Genomic DNA, 23,670 nt, shown 5'->3' on the forward strand with positions numbered 1-23,670 from the left:
TTATTTATTTATTTATTTTTCTACATTGATCTTTATTCATGTCAACAGCTCATGCCTGGTGTGAAAATGGACGACAAAACCACTTCTCCCCAATCCGAGTGCAGAGCTTTTCTTCCTGTCACTCCATTTACTTATTTTATATGAATACGTTATTATTGTTTTTTTTTTTTTTGGGGGGGGGGGGGGGGATTTTATTTATTTATTTATTTTTCTACATTGATCTTTATTCATGTCAACAGCTCATGCCCGGTGTGAAAATGGGCGACAAAACCACTTCTCCCTAATCTGAGTGCAGAGCTTTTCTTCCTGTCACTCCATTTACTTATTTTATATAAATAAGTTATTATTGTTGTTTTTTTTATTTGTTGAGGCATTGTTAAAATTGCAAAGTACTCGAAAAAAAACACTTCTCCCCAATCCGAGTGCAGAGCTTTTCTTCCTGTCACTCCATTTACTTATTTTATATGAATAAGTTATTATTGTTTTTTTTGTTGGGATTTTATTTATTTTTCTACATTGATCTTTATTCATGTCAACAGCTCATGCCCGGTGTGAAAATGGGTGACAAAACCACTTCTCCCCAATCCGAGTGCAGAGCTTTTCTTCCTGTCACTCCATTTACTCATTTTATATAAATAAGTTATTATTGTTTTGTTTTTTTAATTTGTTTGAGGCATTGTTAAAATTGCAAAGTACTCGACAAAACCACTTCTCCCCAATCCGAGTGCAGAGCTTTTCTTCCTGTCACTCCATTTACTTATTTTATATGAATAAGTTATTATTGTTTTTTTGGGGGGGGATTTTATTTATTTATTTATTTTTCTACATTGATCTTTATTCATGTCAACAGCTCATGCCTAGTGTGAAAATGGACGACAAAACCACTTCTCCTCAATCCGAATGCAGAGCTTTTCTTCCTGTCACTCCATTTACTTATTTTATATAAATAAGTTATTATTGTTTTTTTTTTTTTTTTTGAGGCATTGTTAAAATTGCAACGTACACGACAAAACCACTTCTCCCTAATCCGAGTGCAGAGCTTTTCTTCCTGTCACTCCATTTACTTATTTTATATGAATAAGTTATTATTGTTGGTTTTTTTATTTGTTTGAGGCATTGTTAAAATTGCAAAGTACTCGACAAAACCAATTCTCCCCAATCCGAGTGCAGAGTTTTTCTTCTTGTCACTCCATTTACTTATTGTATATAAATAAGTTATTATTGTTGTTGTTTTTTTTATTTGTTTGAGGCATTGTTAAAATTGCAAAGTACTCGACAAAACCAATTCTCCCTAATCCGAGTGCAGAGCTTTTCTTCCTGTCCCTCCATTTACTTATTTTATATAAATAAGTTAGTAAGTTTTTTTTATTATTTGTTTGAGGCATTGTTAAAATTATTATTCAGGCACTTAAATTGCCTTTTGGGGCATTTAGCGTACTTTAAATTTCACAAAATTTTGCAAGCATATGTAGAGAAACGAAAAAAAAAGTTTAAATAGTTAGAAAAACAAAACAGCAGAAATTAAACATTTTTGGAGAAACAAATAAAATCAAATAAAGTTGTGATTTTTGGGGAGAAATTAGGTTTGGGAATAAAGTGATAACATTATGAGGAAAAAAATGAAGATTAAGAGGAAAGTTTAAACACAATTTGGATTTTTTTAAGTGCAATTTTGCATATTTAGTGTCTTCCGTCAGCTGCAAAGTGTTTGAACAGCATGTTCCAAATGATTAAAATGCAGTTTAGCAAAGTTGCAGCACTGCTAAATGTGTGTGATGTGTGCAAAGTACTCGTCACACAATGTTTACCGACCAGTCATGGATCCTGCTGGATATTAAACACACAAATGCACAAACATGAGACTTTGGGATCTTAGCAGCTGTCATATTACACCTCTTGGTTGTTTTTAGTGATGGTCTCTGTGTGTGTGTGTTTGTGTATTGAAGAGCTTCACCCCCCCGAGGAGTCAAGTGTATAGTGTTCTAAGAGTGTGTCCTTTCACTAATTAGCTGCAAACATCTGTCCAGGGCGGCTGCCAGTGGGAGATCATAATGGAATAACCGGAAACACTTGCACTGCAGCGTACATAAACAAACACAGCACATACAGTTTGGGGTCGCATTTGATTTATCATTCATCGTTATTGAACTTCTATTTTATTTAGTCATTATTTTATCATTTATTACTGAATAAGCATGTTAAAAAAAAACAAAACATTGTCACATACCCCAGTGTATGATCTTGTATGACAGGGGTCTTAAACTCAATTTACTTGGGGGCCACTGGAGCTAGGGTCTGGGTGAGACTGGGCCGCATCAGGTTCCCCCCCCCCCCCCCCCCCAAAAAAAAACGCATTTATTAAAAACAAAAAAATTAAAAAAAAACTTTGCCTTGGTTTTAATTTTCTACAAGAAAAGCTCTGATAAAACATTCCACAGTTATCAAATATTTAACTTTTTATTTTTCTACACAAAATAAGATGAAAAATAAATAAACAAATCAAGAATAAAGAAAATCAATCAATCAGTAATAAATAAATAAATATAATAATAATAATAATAAAACGGCAAATAATGAAAACTTAAGAAACCACATATAGTTGGTGGGTAGACAAATTATTTTTTTCAGATTAAAATGAACAAAGCATTATTAGAGCCCTGTAGACATGACAAAACACGACTATAGTCACATTTATACTCTTTTTATTTACAACATATTGCGCAACTGCAGGGTCTTGAGACACATGCTAACTCGCAAACTAGAGAGCTAGCGACCTAAACAGGTAGCCTTCAAGTTATTTCCTTTAAACTTAAATAGCCGAAAACTTACCACTTCCACACAGATAGGGAGGATAACTATTAACAGTTATTTAACCTTTAACATGAACATTAATCAAACGTAATAATTTTTTTCTGGGACTAACATTAAACTTTCATATCAAGGCGGGGGCCTCAAACTCGTGTCCTGCGGGCCACATTTGGCCCGCAGGCCGCATGTTTGAAACCCCTGTTAAAATTAAAGTCAATTTCTCGCCTTATAATTGTGAGTCATTATTCTCCATCGAGCCTCGTTTTTTTTATCCTCCATGTTTTGCGTCGACGGAATGTTTTATGTGCGACCGTCAGCGTTACTATGATGAAGTTTTATAGAGACACCGCAGAAGATTAAAGAACTATTAGCTACACTCCGTCACCTTCTCCAGCTGTTGCCTTTTGTTTATGGACCAAAAGTGTTATGAAACACGGGGCACGATCGGCACCTAGGCAATTTGAGCTAATAATATACGGGCAAGCTTGTTTTTTTGTTTTGTTTGTTTGGAGACATTGGGGGGGTCGGCTGCGGGACGTACCATCACCGCTCAATCACGACTTGTGACCAAAAGTGTGAGAATTTTCCAACTCTGACATTCGTTATATCTTCTATTTTGATCTTTTTATGGCATGCTCTTCTCCAGCAGATATTTACACAACCTCATGATTCCTTCATCACACACGTTGTCAGTCTCTTGGTGTCACTTATGTCTTGAGGTGAATTATGAACCATTTAGCTTGAGCTGTCCTCTTCATGATGTAGTAGTCCAGGCTTTAGAAACCTGTTGATGATAGTAAATGATTGGCAGGTTGAGCAGTCCATACAAAACCTATAGGAATTCTACATTTGATCAAATTAACTTCAAAGTAATGGTCATTTTATACGATGGACATTGAACCTACCAAAAGAAAGATTAAACCCTCATCTTTCATCAGGAAAAAAAAAAATAATTTTTTTCAATTTTCATTTCAACATAAGTAAGTTTCAGGAAAATTTCAGTTCCCGACTAAAATATAAAATATTTTTTCTTTGACGATAGCACAAATATCTAAACAACACAAAAAGAGGTGGGTTCACATCAAAATAATGTATCTACAAATTATGTATTTTGAATTTTCACATTCGGAATTGAACTATGTGTGCGCATGCGTTCAAATTCCGCTACAGCGCACCTTCTCCATGCTACACTCCCTTGCTTCCTCCTTCCAGTCGTGTGATTTTTCCATTCATATCCCTGCCGAGCTCATGTTTTTCTGCCCTCTTGTGGACGTTTTCATGGTTTAAAATTGAACTGTAGTAAAATGCATCAGTGGAGAGTTGCATCATCAAATATGTTTGCTTCAAATGCAAAAAAAAAAATAATAAAGATGAAAAAATACATTAAACTAGCATCTGTGCTAGTTTATTTTTGTATTTTTTTTTTACCTTGTTTTTACCAAAGTGGCTTAAAACTTAATTACAAATCAAACTTATATAGCTTCCCTGGAGTTAGTAATATGATTGTTGGTGTTATGAACAACATTATATCCACAATATGAACACAATCACAAGTGTGTGTTTTTATGCTAAAGGTGATGTTTTGTTGTGTTGCAGGTGGTGGAGACCAACTTGGTGGCGTTTGACTGCCACTGGATCCTCATCAATGAGGTGAGTGCATTCTGGTTATGTATAAATACTGTACAGTCCTATTCAGAAAAAAAATACATTTATTGATTTTCTACCGCTTATCTTCATGAGGGTCGAGGGGGTGCTGGAGCCTATCCCAGCTGTCTATTTCACATTTGCAAATTTTTCCACCCTTTCTATTAAGTTGCGGTCAACTGAATCGCGGTGCTTCCTAACTATGAACCATATAAGGAAAACTGCCCGCTGTGATGTCACAAAGGAACGGTTTTACCACGCCTTTTGAAACCGAGCGTTTTCAGTCATCCCAAATATCTTTCAGGGCTCACTTCCAAATGCGCAATGTCATTATCTGAAACTTTGGCATCATTTAACGCGAGAATACAACATTTTAATTACATTTGTAGGTCAGAAAAGTGAAAAAAAAAACACAATAGTTCCCTTTTAACTATACATTCTCAGAGTTCCTCAGGGTTAAATGTTTGTTTTAGTAACATTTCATCATTCATTCATTCATTTATTTTCTACTCACGAGGGTCGTGGGGGTGCTGGAGTCTATCCTAGCTGTCTATTTCACATTTGCAAATTTTTCCACCCTTTCTATTAAGTTTCTAAAAACTGCTTCCTAACTATGAACCATATAAGGAAGTCTGCCCGCTGTGATGTCACAAAGGAACAGTTTTACCACGCCTTTTGAAACCGAGCGTTTATAGTCATCCCGAATATCTACTCACGAGGGTCGCGGGGGTGCTGGAACCTATCCCAGCTGTCTTTGGGCGAGAGGCGGGGTACACCCTGGACTGGTGGCCAGCCAATCACAGGACACATATAGACAAACCATTCACACTCACATTCATACCTATGGACAATTTGGAGTCGCTAATTAACCTAGCATGTTTTTGGAATGTGGGAGGAAACCATGCAATGCACGGGGAGAACATGCAAACTCCACACAGAGACGGCCGAGGGTGGAATTGAACCCTGGTATTGAAATCAATACTTGTGTTTTATATGGTACCATATTTTCAATTCAACTAACATGAATTCCTTTCAAAAGTGCCCATCTTTGAACATTCCCTAAATCCCCAAGCGTTAACCTCCCATGAAAAGCGACATTTCCAAAAAAAAGGTTCCATCCCCAGGGAGCTTAAGACTATTTAAATTACTTCCCACTGAGGTGTTTTTACTCTTGTTGTTTGTGACCTCTGTGGAAATATTTTAATTGAGAAGAAGTTTTCCAATCAAAAATTAGCAAGGTGATTTAAATATTAATAAGACTTGGGAGGATGGAAATGAGATCATAAGTTCACTAAGTCACGATCTTAATCATAGTGGCAAACATTCCCATTTGTGGGCTAATTTTAATAAGACTTTCGGTCATGAGGCAGAAAAACATAATTGACTGATTTTCCTTTTTGAGAAATTTTGTTGATAAAATAACACATTGACCTGAATATAAAACGATTTTGAATATAGGATGATCTCAAGCCACTGGCGTGAGTGACAGGAGGAAAAACTCTGGAAAAACTCCTCTTTTTCAGACATTCATCCTGATGGCATCCCTCGGATTAAAAAATGTTATCATTTCATATTCCAGGTATTCCTCAAAAAAAATATTTTTGATATCATGCCATTCACATTTTTAGCTTACCTTTTATACATTTTAAGAATTTTTAGTTTTTGTGTTACTACCCCAACCTTCCATAAGTGGGTCAAAAATGACCCGGTCAGGTTGTTTTCTTGAAATATCTTCGTAATGAAAATTTTTCATTATTTCATATTCCAGGTATTCCTCAAAAAACATGTTTTTGATATCATGATATTCACATTTTTAGCTTACCTTTTATACGGCGGTCGAGTGGTTAGCACGCACACCTCACAGCTCAGAGACCAGGGTTCGATTCCACCCTCAGCCATCTCTGTGTGGAGTTTGCATGTTATCCCCGTGCATTGCAAGGTTTCCTCACACTTTGCAAAAACATGCTAGGTTAATTTAGCGACTCCAAATTGTCCATAGGTATGAATGTGAGTGTGAATGGTTGTTTGTCTATATGTGCCCTGTGATTGGCTGGCCACCAGTCCAGGGTGTACTCCGCCTCTCGCCCGAAGACAGCTGGGATAGGCTCCAGCACCCCCGCGACCCTTGTGAGGATAAGCGGTAGAAAATTAATGATTGAAGGAATTAATATATCTCGGGCTGCATGGTGGACAAGTGGTTAGTGCCTCACAGCTAGGAGACCCAAGTTCAATCCCACTCTCGGCCATCTCTGTGTGGAGTTTGCATGTTATCCCCGTGCATTGCAAGGTTTCCTCCCACATTCCAAAAACATGCTAGGTTAATTAGCGACTCCAAATTGTCCATAGGTATGAATGTGAGTGTGAATGGTTGTTTGTCTATATGTGCCCTGTGCATGCAGGCCTCGTGGGCAACCTTTGCAGCAACACCTGATGCATGTCACAAATCACTCATTGACGGCCGTGTGGCAGGCTGAGATATGCCCCAATTTTTTTTTTTTTTTTCATATAGTAACAGAAAACTTGTTACTTCAATATAAATGTGAGGAAACTACAGTTCAAAGGAAAGTAGGTCCTCTAAGATTAGTATTATGTCTATTGCATCAAAATTCATAGGCAGTAATATCTAATATAACGTATTACTTTCAAATGGCAGAAACTAGCACTATATATATATATACACATATATTTCATATATATTAAAATTTAGGAAAGTAGGCCATCCTGGTGTTGCTATGGTAACTGTACCAATACCGCTCTCCATATAACAAACCGGCGAACTGTCAACCGTTATGATATTGAATTTTTATCCCAGTATAATTAACATAGACCAGGGGTGGGCAAACTACGGCCCGGGGGCCACATCCGGCCCGCCAAGTGTTTCAATACGGCCCGCCCAATCTTTCCAAAGTATTTTATTTAAACTCAACATACAACCTGGCATCACGGCCTGAGCCAACCTTTTGATGGTTGTATCAATTTCGTTGTTTGACATGGTCTGTTGTTTACAAAGTGCTCCTGAAAAAAGGGACACAAGCACATAATAATAATAATAATTATTATTAGATTATTATAATTATTATTAGAACTATTATGATTATTATAATTATTATATTAATGCTAATTATTATATTAATTATATATAATATTATTGTTATATTTGCATATTTTACATAATAATAATATAATAATTATTATTTTAATTTTATTGTAATTATTATAATATTTTATTATTTTTAAAATATTGAAATATAAATATAAAATAATAATAGCAGATTGCATGACAATTTTACAGATACAATAATACCAGGTGGACTGTTACATGTAAAATATATAGTATATAATAAAATATATAGTATATAATATAATATATATATATATATATATATTATAACTATTATGATTATTATAATTATTATATTAATGCAAATTATTATATTAATTATATATAATATTATTGTTATATTTGCATATTTTACATAATAATATAATAATTATTATTTAGATTTTATTGTAATTATTATAATATTTTATTATTTTTAAAATATTGAAATATAAATATAAAATAATAAATAATAATAGCAGATTGCATGACAATTTCACAGATACAATATTACCAGGTGGACTGTTATGTGTAAAATATATAGTATATAATAAAATATATAGTATATAATATAATATATATATATTATAACTATTATGATTATTATAATTATTATATTAATGCTAATTATTATATTAATTATATATAATATTATTGTTATATTTGCATATTTTACATAATAATAATATAATAATTATTATTTTAATTTTATTGTAATTATTATAATATTTTATTATTTGTAAAATATTGAAATATAAATATAAAATAATAAATAATAGCAGATTGCATGACAATTTTACAGATACAATAATATCAGGTGTACTGTTACGTGTAAAATATATAGTCTGCCCCCCCCGACATAGACCCATTAAATGTTACAATGGAAAATCGCAAGCATTCTAACCGGACTGCACGATGTCCTACTTCCGCCTATCAAAACGCCAGACGAGAAGAATTTTGAATGTTCTAATACTAAAACAACAAGTCCATAAAGGAATATGTGAAGCCTTTATATTCAAAGAGACTGTTTAAGCAGATGAAGGCTTCAATATTCTCTTGTACTCCGGAGCATGAATACCGGAAGAGTGCGCTTTATTATGGATGAGGGGATAGTGTATGCTTGTCATAACTTTGCTTTATCTACAGCCAGCAGTTAGAGCATCCCACTGAGGCACAGTTCACACTTTATAATTGATCAGCCTGCCCTTCCTCATCGCCTCGGTTCTGCTCACGGTGCGAGGAAGAGGAGGAGGAATGATAAAGGGGATGCGCTACTTCCTTTTTTTTTTTTTTTTTTTTAAATTCCTTTTTTTCTCTTTAAGTTTTGCGGACTACTTTTTAATACATTATTGCACCATGTCCATGAAGCAGGATAGTCTCGGTTAAGTCTGCCGCACTTAGTTTGGCATTCATTCATTCATTCATTCATTCATTTTCTACCGCTTTTTCCTCACGAGGGTCGCGGGGGGTGCTGGAGCCTATCCCAGCTGTCTTCGGGCGAGAGGCGGGGCACACCCTGGACTGGTCGCCAGCCAATCACAGGGCACATATAGACAAACAACCATTCACACTCACATTCATACCTATGGACAATTTGGAGTCGCTAATTAACCTAGCATGTTTTTGGAATGTGGGAGGAAACCGGAGTACCCGGAGAAAGCCCACGCATGCACGGGGAGAACATGCAAACTCCACACAGAGATGTCCGAGGGTGGAATTGAACCCTGGTCTCCTAGCTGTGAGGTCTGCGCGCTAACCACTAGACCGCCGTGCCGCCCACTTAGTTTGGCATTTCATAAAAATTGAGGATTGTACCGAGATACTGTTCTGAACTCCTATTTACATGCCAGTGTAAAAATTGACTGACAATTCATATTACATTAAAGAGACATTACCTTGCATAACATGACCTTAACATCATGACCTGTCCGACATGACAAAGTGAAAACAAGTTCTCCCATTCCATGTGGAAGTGGTACATTTTTGGCTTCTCAACTCCATTTGAAACCCTTAGAATAAATTAATTGGAGGCCAACTATTTAGCTCAGTAGCTTGCTATGCTTAAATATGCTTAAATATGTGATCATGTAGCCTGCGTTTAAGAGTAATGGTAATGGTTTTATTTCATTTAAACATGCATCAGATTACAATTGAATGCATCCCATAATCAGTTCCCAGTTCCACATGTCCAAAAGGAGTAGGAAGAAGCAAACCTTATTAAATCCTACCCCTCCATCTGGTACTTTTACAATCAGTAACTGTTACATTTGTTCACTTCCTGCTTTCTATAATACAGTTTAGTTTTTTTTTTAAATAATGTACCTCGTAGACACATGCTAACTCGCAAACTAGACCGCTAGCGACCTAAACGGTAGCCTTCAAGTTATTTCCTTCAAACTTAAATAGCCAAAAACTTACCACTTCCACACGGATAGGGAGGATAACTATTAACAGTTATTTAACCTTTAACATGAACATGAATCAAACGTAATAATTTTTTCTGGGTACATGATACCATACAGCATCTGTATCAAACTTGCGCGGGCCGCACTGACATTAAACTTTCATATCAAGGCGGGGGCCTCAAATTAGTGTCCTGCGTGCCACATTTGGCCCGCGGGCCGCGTGTTTGAGACCCCTGATTTAGTTCAAATCAATGCAATCCGATACGATGCGATATGATGCAATTCAACATGAGTCAACCTTTTTTGCGTCATGGCTGTCCAGGTCCCCGGTGTGTGTTTGCGAGAGAGTGACAGGAAGAAAATCTCTGGCGTGAGGAGAAGTGGTTTAGGGCTGCCTTGTTGGTTTCCGCATATAAACGTCAAAGCCCCGAATATAAGTGTAGGTGTGAAAGCATATTCATAGTGGAAGAACACAGTCATAAAATCCTCTTTAGTTTTTCGTTTTTCTCCAACAACTAGACCAGGAAGAACTTGGAGGTGGGTGGACAGTGGAAATAGGTCAGAGAGAAAGGTCAGAAAAGAAATGAATAGTTTTCCTCTCTCAAGATGAAGGGATCTTACGTCTCTGGGGGAGGGGGGGGGGGGGCGGCTGCGAGGAAAGAGGGCAGAGGACAAAGTCTAATAAGGGATGAGCGATGTTTTCAAATCAAACACTGAAGGAAATATAAGGCTTGGGCGGTGGTTGGTGCCGGGGGGTCGGGGGTCCGGGGGCGGGGGGGTATGGAGACTTTTAAGGTTTATGGAGTAAACAAGGAGCTGCTGAATCGTGTACGTATTTTGCGGTGTATTGTTAAAGATGTGTGCTATTTTGTCGGATGTCTGACTTGGAAGATTGGTTGACAGGAAGTAGCCCGAGGCCAAAGACAGGAAGGGAAATTCACATCTGTGTGTCGTCATATGTTTGTTCATATGAGGGATATTTGTTTTCGCTCTCCGTATATATAGTAATATATATATAAATATATGAAGTTGGTGCCACAATATTTATTCATGACTCACATTTCAACAAGCATTTTATTATGGCTTCTTTTGAGGCGATCTTTATGTATATTTATATCAGTGATTCCCACATTGTGGGGGGGCCGCGGTGGTACTACAGGTGGGCCATGAGAGGTCATTAAAAATATGATTTTTTAAAAAATTATTTTTATTGAAAAATATTTATTGCATGATTAAAAAAAATATTTATAGGTCTAAGTAATAACCTTTTGAGTGTTATTGACCTGTCACAATATTTTAGGAACCTTATACAGTTTTTATTGGAACGTACCTCTTCTGGTCATCATGCCAGCCTTGAATATAATTATGAAAAGTATTAGAGAATTAATTAGATTAAAAATTTGGCCTTTCATTTCAATCCTGAATCTTTATAATAATAATAATAATAATGAGAATAATAATGGTAATAATAATAATAATAATAATAATGATGATGAGAATAATAATGGTAATAATAATAATGATAATAATAATAATAATAATAATGATGATAATAATAATAATAATAATGACAATAATAATAATAATAATAATAATGATGATGATAATAATAATAATAATAATAATGATAATAATAATGGTAATAATAATGATGATAATAATAATAATAATGATGATGATAATAATAATGATGATAATAATAATGGTAATAATAATAATAATGAGAATAATAATAATAATGAGAATAATAATGGTAATAATAATAATAATGAGAATAATAATGGTAATAATAATAATAATAATAATGATGAGAATAATAATGGTAATAATAATAATAATAATAATTAGCGACTCCAAATTGTCCATAGGTATGAATGTGAGTGTGAATGGTTGTTTGTCTATATGTGCCCTGTGATTGGCTGGCCACCAGTCCAGGGTGTACCCCGCCTCTCGCCCGAAGACAGCTGGGATAGGCTCCAGCACCCCCAGCAACCCTTTTGAGGATAAGCGGTAGTAAATGAATGAATGAATATTTTTATTATTATTGTTATTATTATTATTATTATTATTAAGTTAAGTGCTCTGAGAATGCACATTTTTTAGATTTTCAAGTGGGCCCTGAGTTGGTAACGTTTTTGAACCCCTGATCTATATTATTGTCTAAACAACTGGCAACACCATCGTTATCTAGCACTGCCTTAATCCTCTTGGGCATTGAATTCACCTTTTTACTTGAATCCTGTTCCACTCCTCCATGATGACATCACTGTTGGTGATGGATCTGGTGGATGTGAGACGCCTCGCACTCCTCCACCTTTCTGCTTGAGGATGCCCCGCAGGGACTCAATTGGGTTTCCGATGTGGAGGAGACAAACTTGGCAACTTCATCACCTTCACCTTTAGCTTCCTTAGCGGGACACTTGTCATCTCGGGGGTTTCTGTGCTCCTTATCATCTTGGAAAACTGCCATGGGGCGTCGTTTCTGCTTCAGGATGTCGCAGCACATTGATGTTTCCCTCAGTGAACCGGCAGCACTCGTGCAGCCCCAGACCTTGACTCTTACGGAGGGTATTCCATATATGAAGCTCTATTTTATGCTTAGGTACAACAAACAGTTTTTAATGTATGAATGCTACACCAAATGAAGCTCATTGGACCCAATTATCTCGCTGCTCACTTGTGTTGCCAGTTGTTGACTCATTTTCATCCATCCATTTTTTTTATACCGCTTGTCCTCACTGGGGTCGCAGGTATGGTGGACAATTTTGAGCAGGGGTCTCAAACTCAATTTACTTGGGGGCCACTGGAGATCGGGTCTGGGTGAGACTGGGCTGCATCAAGTTTTCCAAAACAAAAAACAAAAAAAAAACACATTTATTAAAAATAAATTTTATTAAATTTTATTAAATTTTATTAAATTTTATTAAATTTTATTAAAATTTATTAAATTTTATTAAAATTTATTAAAAATAAAAATTGAAAAAAATATATTTTTAAAATTTTTCTACACAAAATAAGATGGAAAAAAATAAACAAATCAAGAATAAAGAAAATCAATCAGTAATAAATAAATAAATATAATAATAATAATAATAATAATAATAATAATAATAAAACGGCAAATAATAAAAACTTAAGAAACCACATATAGTTGGTGGGTAGACAAATTAATTTTTTTCAGATTAAAATGAACAAAGCATTATTAGAGCCCTGTAGACATGACAAAACACGACTATAGTCACATTTATACTCTTTTTATTTACAACATATTGCGCAACTGCGGGGTCTTGAGCCACATGCTAACTCTCAAACTCGACAGCTAGCGACCTAAACGGTAGCCTTCAAGTTATTTCCTTTAAAATTCAATAACCAAAAAATTACCACTTCCACACGAATAGGGAGGATAACTATTAACAGTTATTTAACCTTCAACATGAACATTAATGAAACGTAATAATTTTTTCTGGGTACATGATACCATACAGCATCCATATCAAACTTGCGCGGGGACGCACGAACATTAAACTTTCATATCAAGGCGGGGGCCTCAAAAGTAGCGTCCTGCGGGCCACATTTGGCCCGCGGGCCGCAAGTTTGAGACCACTGATTTTGAGTATTCAGAGAGAAGCCATGCATGCAAACGCCACACAGAGAGGTCAGCGTCCTAACCATTAGACCACTGCGCAGGACCCCGACTCATTTTCAGTGAAGAGGAACTATACAAGCTGTACAGACAACTCGAAAATATATCATGTTTGGAGATACTGTGATAAATACGGTGCTAAAAGGCTAAGGTTAGTGTATAAAGCCAAATTTGTGTGTTAATGTGTGTTTTTTTTTTACTGCATTTATTTGTGCAACCTTAGCTTTTGAAGTTTCTCGGCACACGCCCTTGACTGGCTGCTGTGAATTTTAATTCTTCTTTGGCCAGCGGATCTTTGCTTTTATAGCAATTTCTCAGGCATGTTCCGTCTTCTCTATATTCCCCCATCTTTGTAATCCGTAGCCAGTGGGTAAGCTGTTTGGGATTTGTGCCACGTTTTAGCCCGCCGCGAACCGGATAGCTCACTTTTGCTGTTTAGAAACTTGAGACGACAAGACGTTCATACAAGGTTAAACCTGTTAAAGGCTCAATTGTGTTATGTTGTGTCTTTAACTCAGGTATGAATTTCAATTTGTTTACTTTCTATATCTTAATATTTTAAAGTGTTTGTAGATGTGACACTGATCCAGTTCTCTTCTTCTTCCGACCCTCTAAGGAGATCTCCGACTACGACCTACAGGACTTGGTGATGAAGTCGGTGGGCCGGTTGACGGTGGTGCGTCAGACGTTCCCCATGCCGCAGAATACGACCCAGCGCTGCGTCAAGCACAACCATCGGATTAATACGTCCCTCTGCGACCCCAAGAGCCCCAAGGCTCAGCAGCTGGAGGTGAGTGTTGTTATCTTAGTAGTGGAGTGTCAATTGATCAAATGACAACCTTGTTCTTTGAAATAAAAGGATAACCGGCAGTGGGAGATCAGTACTGATAGTAATGTTTTTTATAGAAATGTTTCAGATTCTGGTATCGATTCCAGATAGACAACTTTTTTTGTTTGTTTCGGGTTTGTTTTATTTTTACTGACTATGCTCAAACTCAATTTTCCACTGAAAAAAAACAAAAAAAAACACATTTATTAAAAATAGAAAAATTAATAAACTTTGCTTTAGTTCCGATTTTCTACAAGAAAAGCTCTGATAAAACATTCCACTGTTCTCAAATATCTTACTTTTTATTTTACTACACAAAATAAGATGAAAAATAATTAAACAAATCAAGAATAAAGAAAATCAATCAATCAGTAATAAATAAATATAATAATAATAATAAAAACTTAAGAAACCACATATAGTTGGTGGGTAGACAAATTATTGCGCAACTTCAGGGTCTTGAGACACATGCTAACTCGCAAACTAGAGAGCTAGCGACCTAAACGGTAGCCTTCAAGTTATTTCCTTTAAACTTAAATAGCCTAAAACTTACCACTTCCACACGGATGAGGAGGATAACTATTAACAGTTATTTAACCTTTAACATGAACATTAATCAAACGTAATATTTTTTTCTGGGTACATGATACCATACAGCATCCATATCAAACTAACATTAAACTTTCATATCAAGGCGGGGGCCTCAAACTCGTGTCCTGCGGGCCACATTCGGAGTCGTCAATTAACCTAGCATGTTTTTGGAATGTGGGAGGAAACCTTGCAATGCACGGGGAGAACATGCAAACTCCACACAGAGATGGCCGAGGGTGGAATTGAACTCGGGTTTCCTAGCTGTGAGGTCTGCGCGCTAACCACTCGACCACCGTGCAGCCTAAATATATTGTTGGCTTAGTATAATTTGTATAACTGAGTAACATTAGCATAAAATAACCAGTTTTTGGGTTTAATTTCATAACAGTATGACTATTGTTATTGGTATCAGTGATACCAAACTCCTGGTGTTATATGGGTAAGGGAATTGAAAATGTAATCACAACCAGAATATTGATTTGATATTACAGTCCATAAATCATTTTATTGCTTTTTTTTTCCTCAGTCCAATTTTCTACAAGGCAATAATTATTCCAAAATAATTACAATTGATTGAATATTAAATAAGAGATATGTTACAAAGAAGCTTTAACGGCGATTAACACTAATCATGTGTGTATCAGTTATATTGGCCAATCATACAAAGAGCGCTGTTTATAGTTCCAGGTGGCTTAACTTATTCTAATTAATCTTGTTTGGTTGTTTTACTGTCAGGCACACGGTGACTGTGCTTTCGTATATTTAGCAGCTTCTAACAATGATACGATACGATCCCCGTGGGGGGGCTTTTGCTCAACGACATAAATCAACAAGCAACATAGGTACAATTCAATAGGTTTTGTGTCGGGCATATAAATAAGAGAAGACGTGCTTTCCTTTTTGTGTCATTCGTTTGATGGCAGCTTGATGACTTGCCTGCACAAAATGAAAAAAAAAACAAACAAACAAACTAGGATTGTAATGACGTACATATTGTGGCCTTAGGCAGTATATTTAAAGCGAGGGAAGAAACACAAGAATATGTATGAATAGAAAAATATTTTTTTTCTCTAACTGCACCATGAGATGAATCGTGTGGTGGAAGATAAATGTAAAAAAAGATGCTAACTTAAATTCAAAATAGCTTCAAAGGAACGGAAACCATAATATCAGCTAAGCTACTATCATATATATACTCCAGCTAGCCTCACGTAGCAATGCAAGCTAATATAGCTGCTAATGCCTCAGGCCTGTAAAAAAAAACCCCAAAAAAAAACTATGCAATTTCATTCACAGTACTTATGTGAAACATGAACACATATTTCTTTCCCTTTTCTTTGTATTCTAGCTTGAGAAAATGAGTTAAAATGAGCTAGCTAACAACAACTGACATGGGACACTAAAGCCCTCACAAAAAAAAAAACTAAAAACATCACCAAGACTGTTCAATTTAAATAACTGACTTGTATGTGTTATTATTGTAGTGGCTAACACGAAAAACTACTTTTATCTCGCGGACAAAAACGCTGCGTCGCTAACCGCTAGTGCAGGGGTCAGCAACCCGCGGCTCCAGAGCCGCATGTGGCTCTCCAGCCTCTTTGTTGCGGCTCCCTTTGCAATGCTTTAATATTTTTTAGCACCCGTGTGGTGAAAATGCACGTCTTTGTTATGAGTTTACAAAAATCCAACTTTGTGTGAGACCATGAATGCATCCTGACTGAGTTCTGACTGGTGACTGAATGAGCAGACCGGATGCTATCCAGTTCTCTCTGACAGGTTAACATGAAGGGAAATGAGTAATACTTTGAGTTATTTGAGTTATTAATTATTATTAATGAGTTATTTGACGATTCTAAAAAATAAATTAGAGCTCATTTAAAAACAAAAGTTTATCTCCAGTACTAGCAAGAGTACTCCAACTCGTCTTTTTTTTTCCCCTCCAATGTTGTTTTAAACATACAACGTTTTGCGGCTCCAGGCTATTTTTCTTTAGTGGGCAAGTGGGTGAAATGGCTCTTTTCATAGTAAAGGTTGCCAACCCCTGCGCTAGTGTCAACATCAAGAGTGGATAGCTAGCTCGCCGTTCCGCTACAATGATTCAACAATATGCTTGTTTGTTGTCATAATTTTTTAACCTGACGGCTGGATAACACGTTAATAATAATAATAATAACAATAATAATAATAATAATTATTATTATTAACAATAATAATAATAATTATTATTATTATTAACAATAATAATAATAATAATTATTATTATTAACGTGTTCTCCAGCCTTATAATAATAGTAATAATAATTATTATTATTATTATTATTATTATTGTTATTATTTAAATAATAATAATAATTATTATTATTATTATAGTTTTTATTATTTTCATTATTATTAATATTATTATTATTATTATTATTATAAGGATGGAGAATAATAATAATTATTATTATTATTAATAATAATAATATTAATAATAATAATTATTATTATTATTATTATTATTATAGTTTTTATTATTTTTATTCATAATAATAATTATTATTATTATTATTATTATTATTATTGTTGTTGTTGTTTTTTATTATTACATAATAATAATAATAATAATTATTATTATTATTATTATTGTTATTATTATTATTATCATCATCATCTTATATCAATCATATTATCAAAGGTGCTGTTGATTCTGGTTTCCTCCCACATTCCAAAAACATGCTAGGTTAATTAGCGACTCCAAATTATCCATAGGTATGAATGTGAGTGTGAATGGTTGTTTGTCTATATGTGCCCTGTGATTGGCTGGCCACCAGTTCCGGGTGTACCCCGCCTCTCGCTCGAAGACAGCTGGGATAGGCTCCAGCACCCCCCGTGAGAATAAGCGGTAGAAAATGAATGAATATATGTATCTGATTACATGGCAAAAACATAAACATTAAAAAAAAACTGAGCCACTGGTCCATGTAGCGTTCAAGTGACTGAACCAAGACCCATATCTCAGGTTCGGATGACCGTGTTCGTTGAAGCAAGTCACACATAGAAGTAATACTGATCCGTTAGGATCCCCCACTGAGATTTTGATTAGATTTTTTTTTTTTTGCTTTAATTTCCAAAGAAAAGACACAGAGAAAAAGAGAGTGAGATTGGCTCCCAAATGACAAGAGTGAAAGTAAACCTCGAGAGAGCAGGTTTTTCTTTTATCTTATCTGCCTGATGTCTAACACAACACAAAAACCTTGACTTCAATGCATTGTTGACATCCGCGCCTTTTCAAAATGAATGATTCCGCGTTGTGTAGACATGACCTCTCTCCGATTTTGGGACAGCAAAGGATGGCTGCGAAATGAAAGATGGTTTTCTTTTTTTTTTTTTCCATGACATCATGCCTGGCTATGATGTGTTTGCACTTGCAAAAATGCCTGTAAATTCTCCATTTCAATACCGCTACAAAAACAAATAAGAACCGGGGTTCCAATTTAGCGTTGCATTGCATTGACAGCTGTGGCTGTAGGCAACCTCCTGATGAAATGACGATATTTGCATTGCGGTATCATGAGTGTCAAGCCTAAAATGTCAGTGATGCATGCCGTAGCCTACACCAGGGGTCTCAAACATGTGGTCCGCAGGCCATATGTGGCCCGCAGGACACGAGTTTGAGGCCCCCGCCTTGATATGAAAGTTTAAGTTTGATATGGATGCTGTATGGTATCATGTACCCAGAAAAAAATATTACGTTTGATTAATGTTCATGTTAAAGGTTAAATAACTGTTAATAGTTATCCTCACGATCTGTGTGGAAGTGGTAAGTTTTTGGCTATTTAAGTTTAAAGGAAATAACTTGAAGGCTACCGTTTAGGTCGCTAGCTCTCTAGTTTGCGAGTTAGCATGTGTCTCAAGACCCTGCAGTTGCGCAATATGTTGTAAATAAAAATGTGTATAAATGAGTATAAATGTGACTATAGTCGTGTTTTGTCATGTCTACAGGGCTCTAATAATGCTTTGTTCATTTTAATCTGAAAAAAAATAATTTGTGTACACACCAACTACATGTGGTTTCTTAAGTTTTTATTATTTGCCGTTTTATTATTATTATTATATTTATTTATTACTGATTGATTGATTTTCTTTATTCTTGATTTGTTTATTTTTCATCTTATTTTGTGCAGAAAAATAAAAAGTAAGATATTTGAGAACAGTGGAATTTTTTATCAGCGCTTTTATTGTAGAAAATCGGAACCAAAGCACTGAAAAAGTTGCTTAAAAAAATTTTTGCTGAAATTTTTTTTCTGTTTTTAATAAATGCTTTTTTTTTTTTTTGAAAACCTGATGCGTCCCAGTCTCACCCATACCCGAGCTCCAGTGGCCCCCAAGTAAATTGAGTTTGAGACCCCTATCCTACACAATGGAATAGCTTTGCACTCCATGTTATTGTCACGTAACACGTAACAAAGTGTTATTCTCGCACATGTTCAGTTACAGAAACAAATAAGCGCTATTCCGCATCTAAATAAAGCACCGCGACCGTGGCTGTGATTGTTTGTGTACGCTCGTGTCCAAAAATAGAGTTTTGATGTGTGAGCTGGTGTTGTGGATGATGTACTAGCTTGCACCTACGCGAAATAACTTCTTAATTAACATAAGGTGGCGCACATCACCTGCATTCGTTTGTATGCCAGCTGCCGGCTGTCGTCCATCTTTTCATTATCTTCTCATTACTTCTGGAAAAGAAGCATCGCAGTAAATCAGTGTCATCCATCACAGGTTGACGTACCTGCCCACCTTTTCCGCCGCATCACCAGGGGGTGAATGGACTTCATCGGCCAACGAGTCTCCTAATTGACTGATTTCCAGTAATGAATGATCTGATTTCCTGTGTCTTGATTTTAGATCACCAACCGCTACATTTATGACTCGGTGCTGCTGCTCGCCAACACTTTCCACAGGAAGTTGGAGGACAGGAAGTGGCACAGCATGGCCAGTCTCAGCTGTATCAGGAAAAACTCCAAACCCTGGCAAGGGGGGAAGAGCATGCTGGATACTGTCAAAAAGGTAATGGCATTAAAATATCAGCACCTCTTTAGTGCATCCCTTAGAGGGAGTTTTTCCTGGCCTCTGTCGTCAAACTGCATGTTTACAATATGTATGTTGGTATGGGTTAAGTTAGTTATGGGCTAACAGACTCTTGGTTCTGTTTCAAGTTTCTTCCTTCAAGGATGTACTGTATTTCCTTGCCTCTGTCACCAAAGTGCTTGTCTACATGGGGTTCAGTCAATTTTTCCGTCGCCGCAGTGCTTAGTCATTTGAGTTTGAGTCGGTTTTCCTTTCTAAGATGGAGTTTTTCCTTGCCTCTGTCGTCAAAGTGCAATATGGAGGTTGGTATGGGTTGAGTTACTCATGGGCTAATAGACTCTTGGTTCTGTTTCAAGTTTCTTCCTTCAAGGATGTACTGTATTTCCTTGCCTCTGTCACCAAAGTGCTTGTCTACATGGGGTTCAGTCCATTTTTACGTCGTCGAAGTGCTTACTCATTTGAGTTTGAGTCAGTTTTTTTTTCTTAGATGGAGTTTTTCCTTGCCTCTGTCATCAAACTGCATGTTTACAATATGTGGGTTGGTATGGGTTGAGTTAGTTATGGGTTAACAGACTCTTGGTTCTGTTTCAAGTTTCCTCCTTCAAGGATGTACTGTATTTCCTTGCCTCTGTCACCAAAGTACTTGTCTACATGAGGTTCGGTCAATTTTTCCGTCGCCTAAGTGCTTACTCATTTGAGTTTGAGTCGGTTTTCCTTTCTTACAGAGAGTTTTTCCTTGCCTCTATCGTCAAACTGCATGTTTACAATATGTGGGTTGATATGGGTTGAGTTAGTTGTGGGCTAACAGATTCTTGGTTCTGTTTCAAGTTTCTTCCTTCAAGGATGTACTGTATTTCCTTGCCTCTGTCACCAAAGCGCTTGTCTACATGAGGTTCGGTCAATTTTTCCGTCGCCCAAGTGCTTAATCATTTGAGTTTGAGTTGGTTTTCCTTTCTTAGAGGGAGTTTTTCCTTGCCTCTGTCGTTAAACTGCATGTTTACAATATGGGGGTTGGTATGGGTTGAGTTAGTTATGGGCTAACAGACTCTTGGTTCTGTTTAAAAGTTCTTCCTTCAAGGATGTACTGTATTTCCTTGCCTCTGTCACCAAAGTGCTTGTCTACAAGAGGTTCGGTCAATTTTTCCATCGCCTAAGTGCTTAGTCATTTGAGTTTGAGTCATTTTTAGTTATAGTTTCTTCCTTAGTTTTTCCTTGCCTCTGTCGTCACAAACAGCATGTTCGTCAACTGAAGCAGGCAGCCATGCAACACGGGAGTCTTGCTTGTGTTTGAGGTTCCTTCATTTGATGATGGTTTTTCCTTGCCTCTGTCGCCAGTGTGCTTGCCAGGGCTCGATTGCTTGTCTGATAAGACAGGTGGCCACCTGTCATTTTTAGTTATAGTTTCGTCTTTAGTTTTTCCTTGCCTCTGTTGTCACAAACGGCATGTTTGTCAACTGAAACTTGTCTCTTGTGTACCTGTTTTAGAGCTGGTTAAATTCATTTGGCACAGAGAGTGAAACATATTTCTTGTTAAATCATAAACTTTTGTTAGGATTTTTTTTTTTGTTGGCTGAGGAAGCTAGTTCTCTTTGCTCCAATCATTTTTTACAATATTGTGTCGCCGTACAAGTCCTCCCGGGATCAAGACTGACATGAGTGACATCCTAAGACGTTTGGTTGTGTTATTCTTGTTATTCTCTTCCCAACCTGTAGAAAGCCCATTGTTCTTAATTCCAAAAGTACATATTCCGGTAAAAGTTTCAGCATTTTCTCAACATGAAACAATCGTTGTTGAACGGCAAACGTCAAAAAAAGAACATAAGATTCAATTAACAACTTTTCAGCAGTTCCTGAAAAGTTCACTTTTTAAAAAATCCTGCAGCTATTATTTTTCCGAATCTGTTTTTGCATTTCACCTTGAGTGTCGTCTCGTATTTGCCGGAGTCCTTTCATCGCGCTTAAATCCAGTCAACGCACCCCCCCCCCCCCCCAAAAAAAAAAAAAATTCCACAAGAGGCGGCTGCACTGACTGACTGACGGCGCCAAGTGAAATGCTAATTTAGGATTAGCGAACAGACATTAATAAATGTAGCGCGGTGGCTTTGGTATCTATCGCTGCATTTCACCTTGAGATCCAGCCGCGTTTTTGGCGACGCTTTCATCAGCGGCCCGTGCGACTGATGAAGAAGGCGTCCTGATGGCGGTCTCCTCTGAGCTGATTTAAAGACCCCCGTCTACACATGACAGAGCTGACTTTTTAACAGCACGTATTTTTGTTCCATTTTAGGACGAGTGCGTGCCTGTGCCTTTTAATTAGCGCTTTGCTACGCAGGACCATCATGCTAATGATGCCGGTAACGATACCGGTAACGAGCTATTGCTGTGAGCATTGCATTTTAATACTCATCTTGGATTAATCCTTGAATTACTAGATATAAATGTCTAGAAAAACTAAATAAAATTAAATAATTGTTTTAATTGAACTAAATAACAATAAGTTATGGACCATCATGCTAATGATACACTAATTTTCAATATATTTTACCGGTAACGAGTTATTGCTGTGAGCATTGCATTTTATTGCTCATCTTGGATTAATCCTTGAATTAATAGATATAAATGTCTAGAAGAAACTAAATAAAATTAATTAATTTTTTTAATTGAACTAAATAACAATAAGTTATGGACCATCATGCTAATGATGCACTCATTTTCAATATATTTTTCCGGTAACGAGTTAATGCTGTGAGCATTGCATTTTATTGCTCATCTTGGATTAATCCTTGAATTAATAGATATAAATGTCTAGAAGAAACTAAATAAAATTAATTAATTTTTTTAATTGAACTAAATAACAATAAGTTATGGACCATCATGCTAATGATACACTCATTTTTAAATATATTTTACCGGTAACGAGTTATTGCTGTGAGCATTGCATTTTATTGCTCATTTGGATTAATCCTTGAATTAATAGATATAAATGTTGAGAAAAACGAACTAAAATGAAATAATTGTTTCAATTGAACTAAATAACAATAAGTTATGGACCATCATGCTAATGATACACTCATTTTCAATATATTTTACCGGTAACGAGTTATTGCTGTGAGCATTGCATTTTATTGCTCAGGTTGGATTAATCCTTGAATTAATAGATATAAATGTGTAGAAAAAACTAAATACAATGAAATTATTGTTTTAATTGAACTAAATAACAATAAGTTATGGACCATCATGCTTATGATACACTCATTTTTAAATATATTTTACCGGTAACGAGTTATTGCTGTGAGCACTGGATTTTATTGCTCATTTGGATTAATCCTTGAATTAATAGATATAAATGTCTAGAAAAATTAAATACAATGAAATTATTGTTTTAATTGAACTAAATAACAATAAGTTATGGACCATCATGCTAATGATGCACTGATTTTCAATATATTTTTCCGGTAACGAGTCATTGCTGTGAGCATTGCATTTTATTGCTCATCTTGGATTAATCTTTGAATTAATAGATATAAATGTTGAGAAAAACTAAATTAAATTAAATAATTGTTTTCATTGAATTAAATAA

General features: G+C 35.9%; 1 protein-coding gene across 6 annotated transcripts in view; it reads left to right on the forward strand.

Moving 5' to 3' along the window:
- Positions 1-23,670, forward strand: part of grid2 (glutamate receptor, ionotropic, delta 2) — a 528,950-nt gene that overhangs the window by 333,560 nt on the left and 171,720 nt on the right. For all 6 annotated transcript variants that reach the window (XR_009129664.1, XR_009129665.1, XM_058071482.1 and 3 more), the window contains exons 5-7: positions 4,405-4,458; positions 14,217-14,390; positions 19,908-20,069. Coding sequence is in view for 4 of the 6 variants with exons in the window: in XM_058071482.1 (XP_057927465.1) it covers positions 4,405-4,458; positions 14,217-14,390; positions 19,908-20,069 (390 nt within the window). In the remaining 2 variants the exon portion in view is untranslated. The remainder of the gene's footprint in view (positions 1-4,404; positions 4,459-14,216; positions 14,391-19,907; positions 20,070-23,670) is intronic.

This window comes from Doryrhamphus excisus, chromosome 4 (genome assembly GCF_030265055.1).
Source record: "Doryrhamphus excisus isolate RoL2022-K1 chromosome 4, RoL_Dexc_1.0, whole genome shotgun sequence".
Classification (NCBI taxonomy): domain Eukaryota; kingdom Metazoa; phylum Chordata; class Actinopteri; order Syngnathiformes; family Syngnathidae; genus Doryrhamphus; species Doryrhamphus excisus.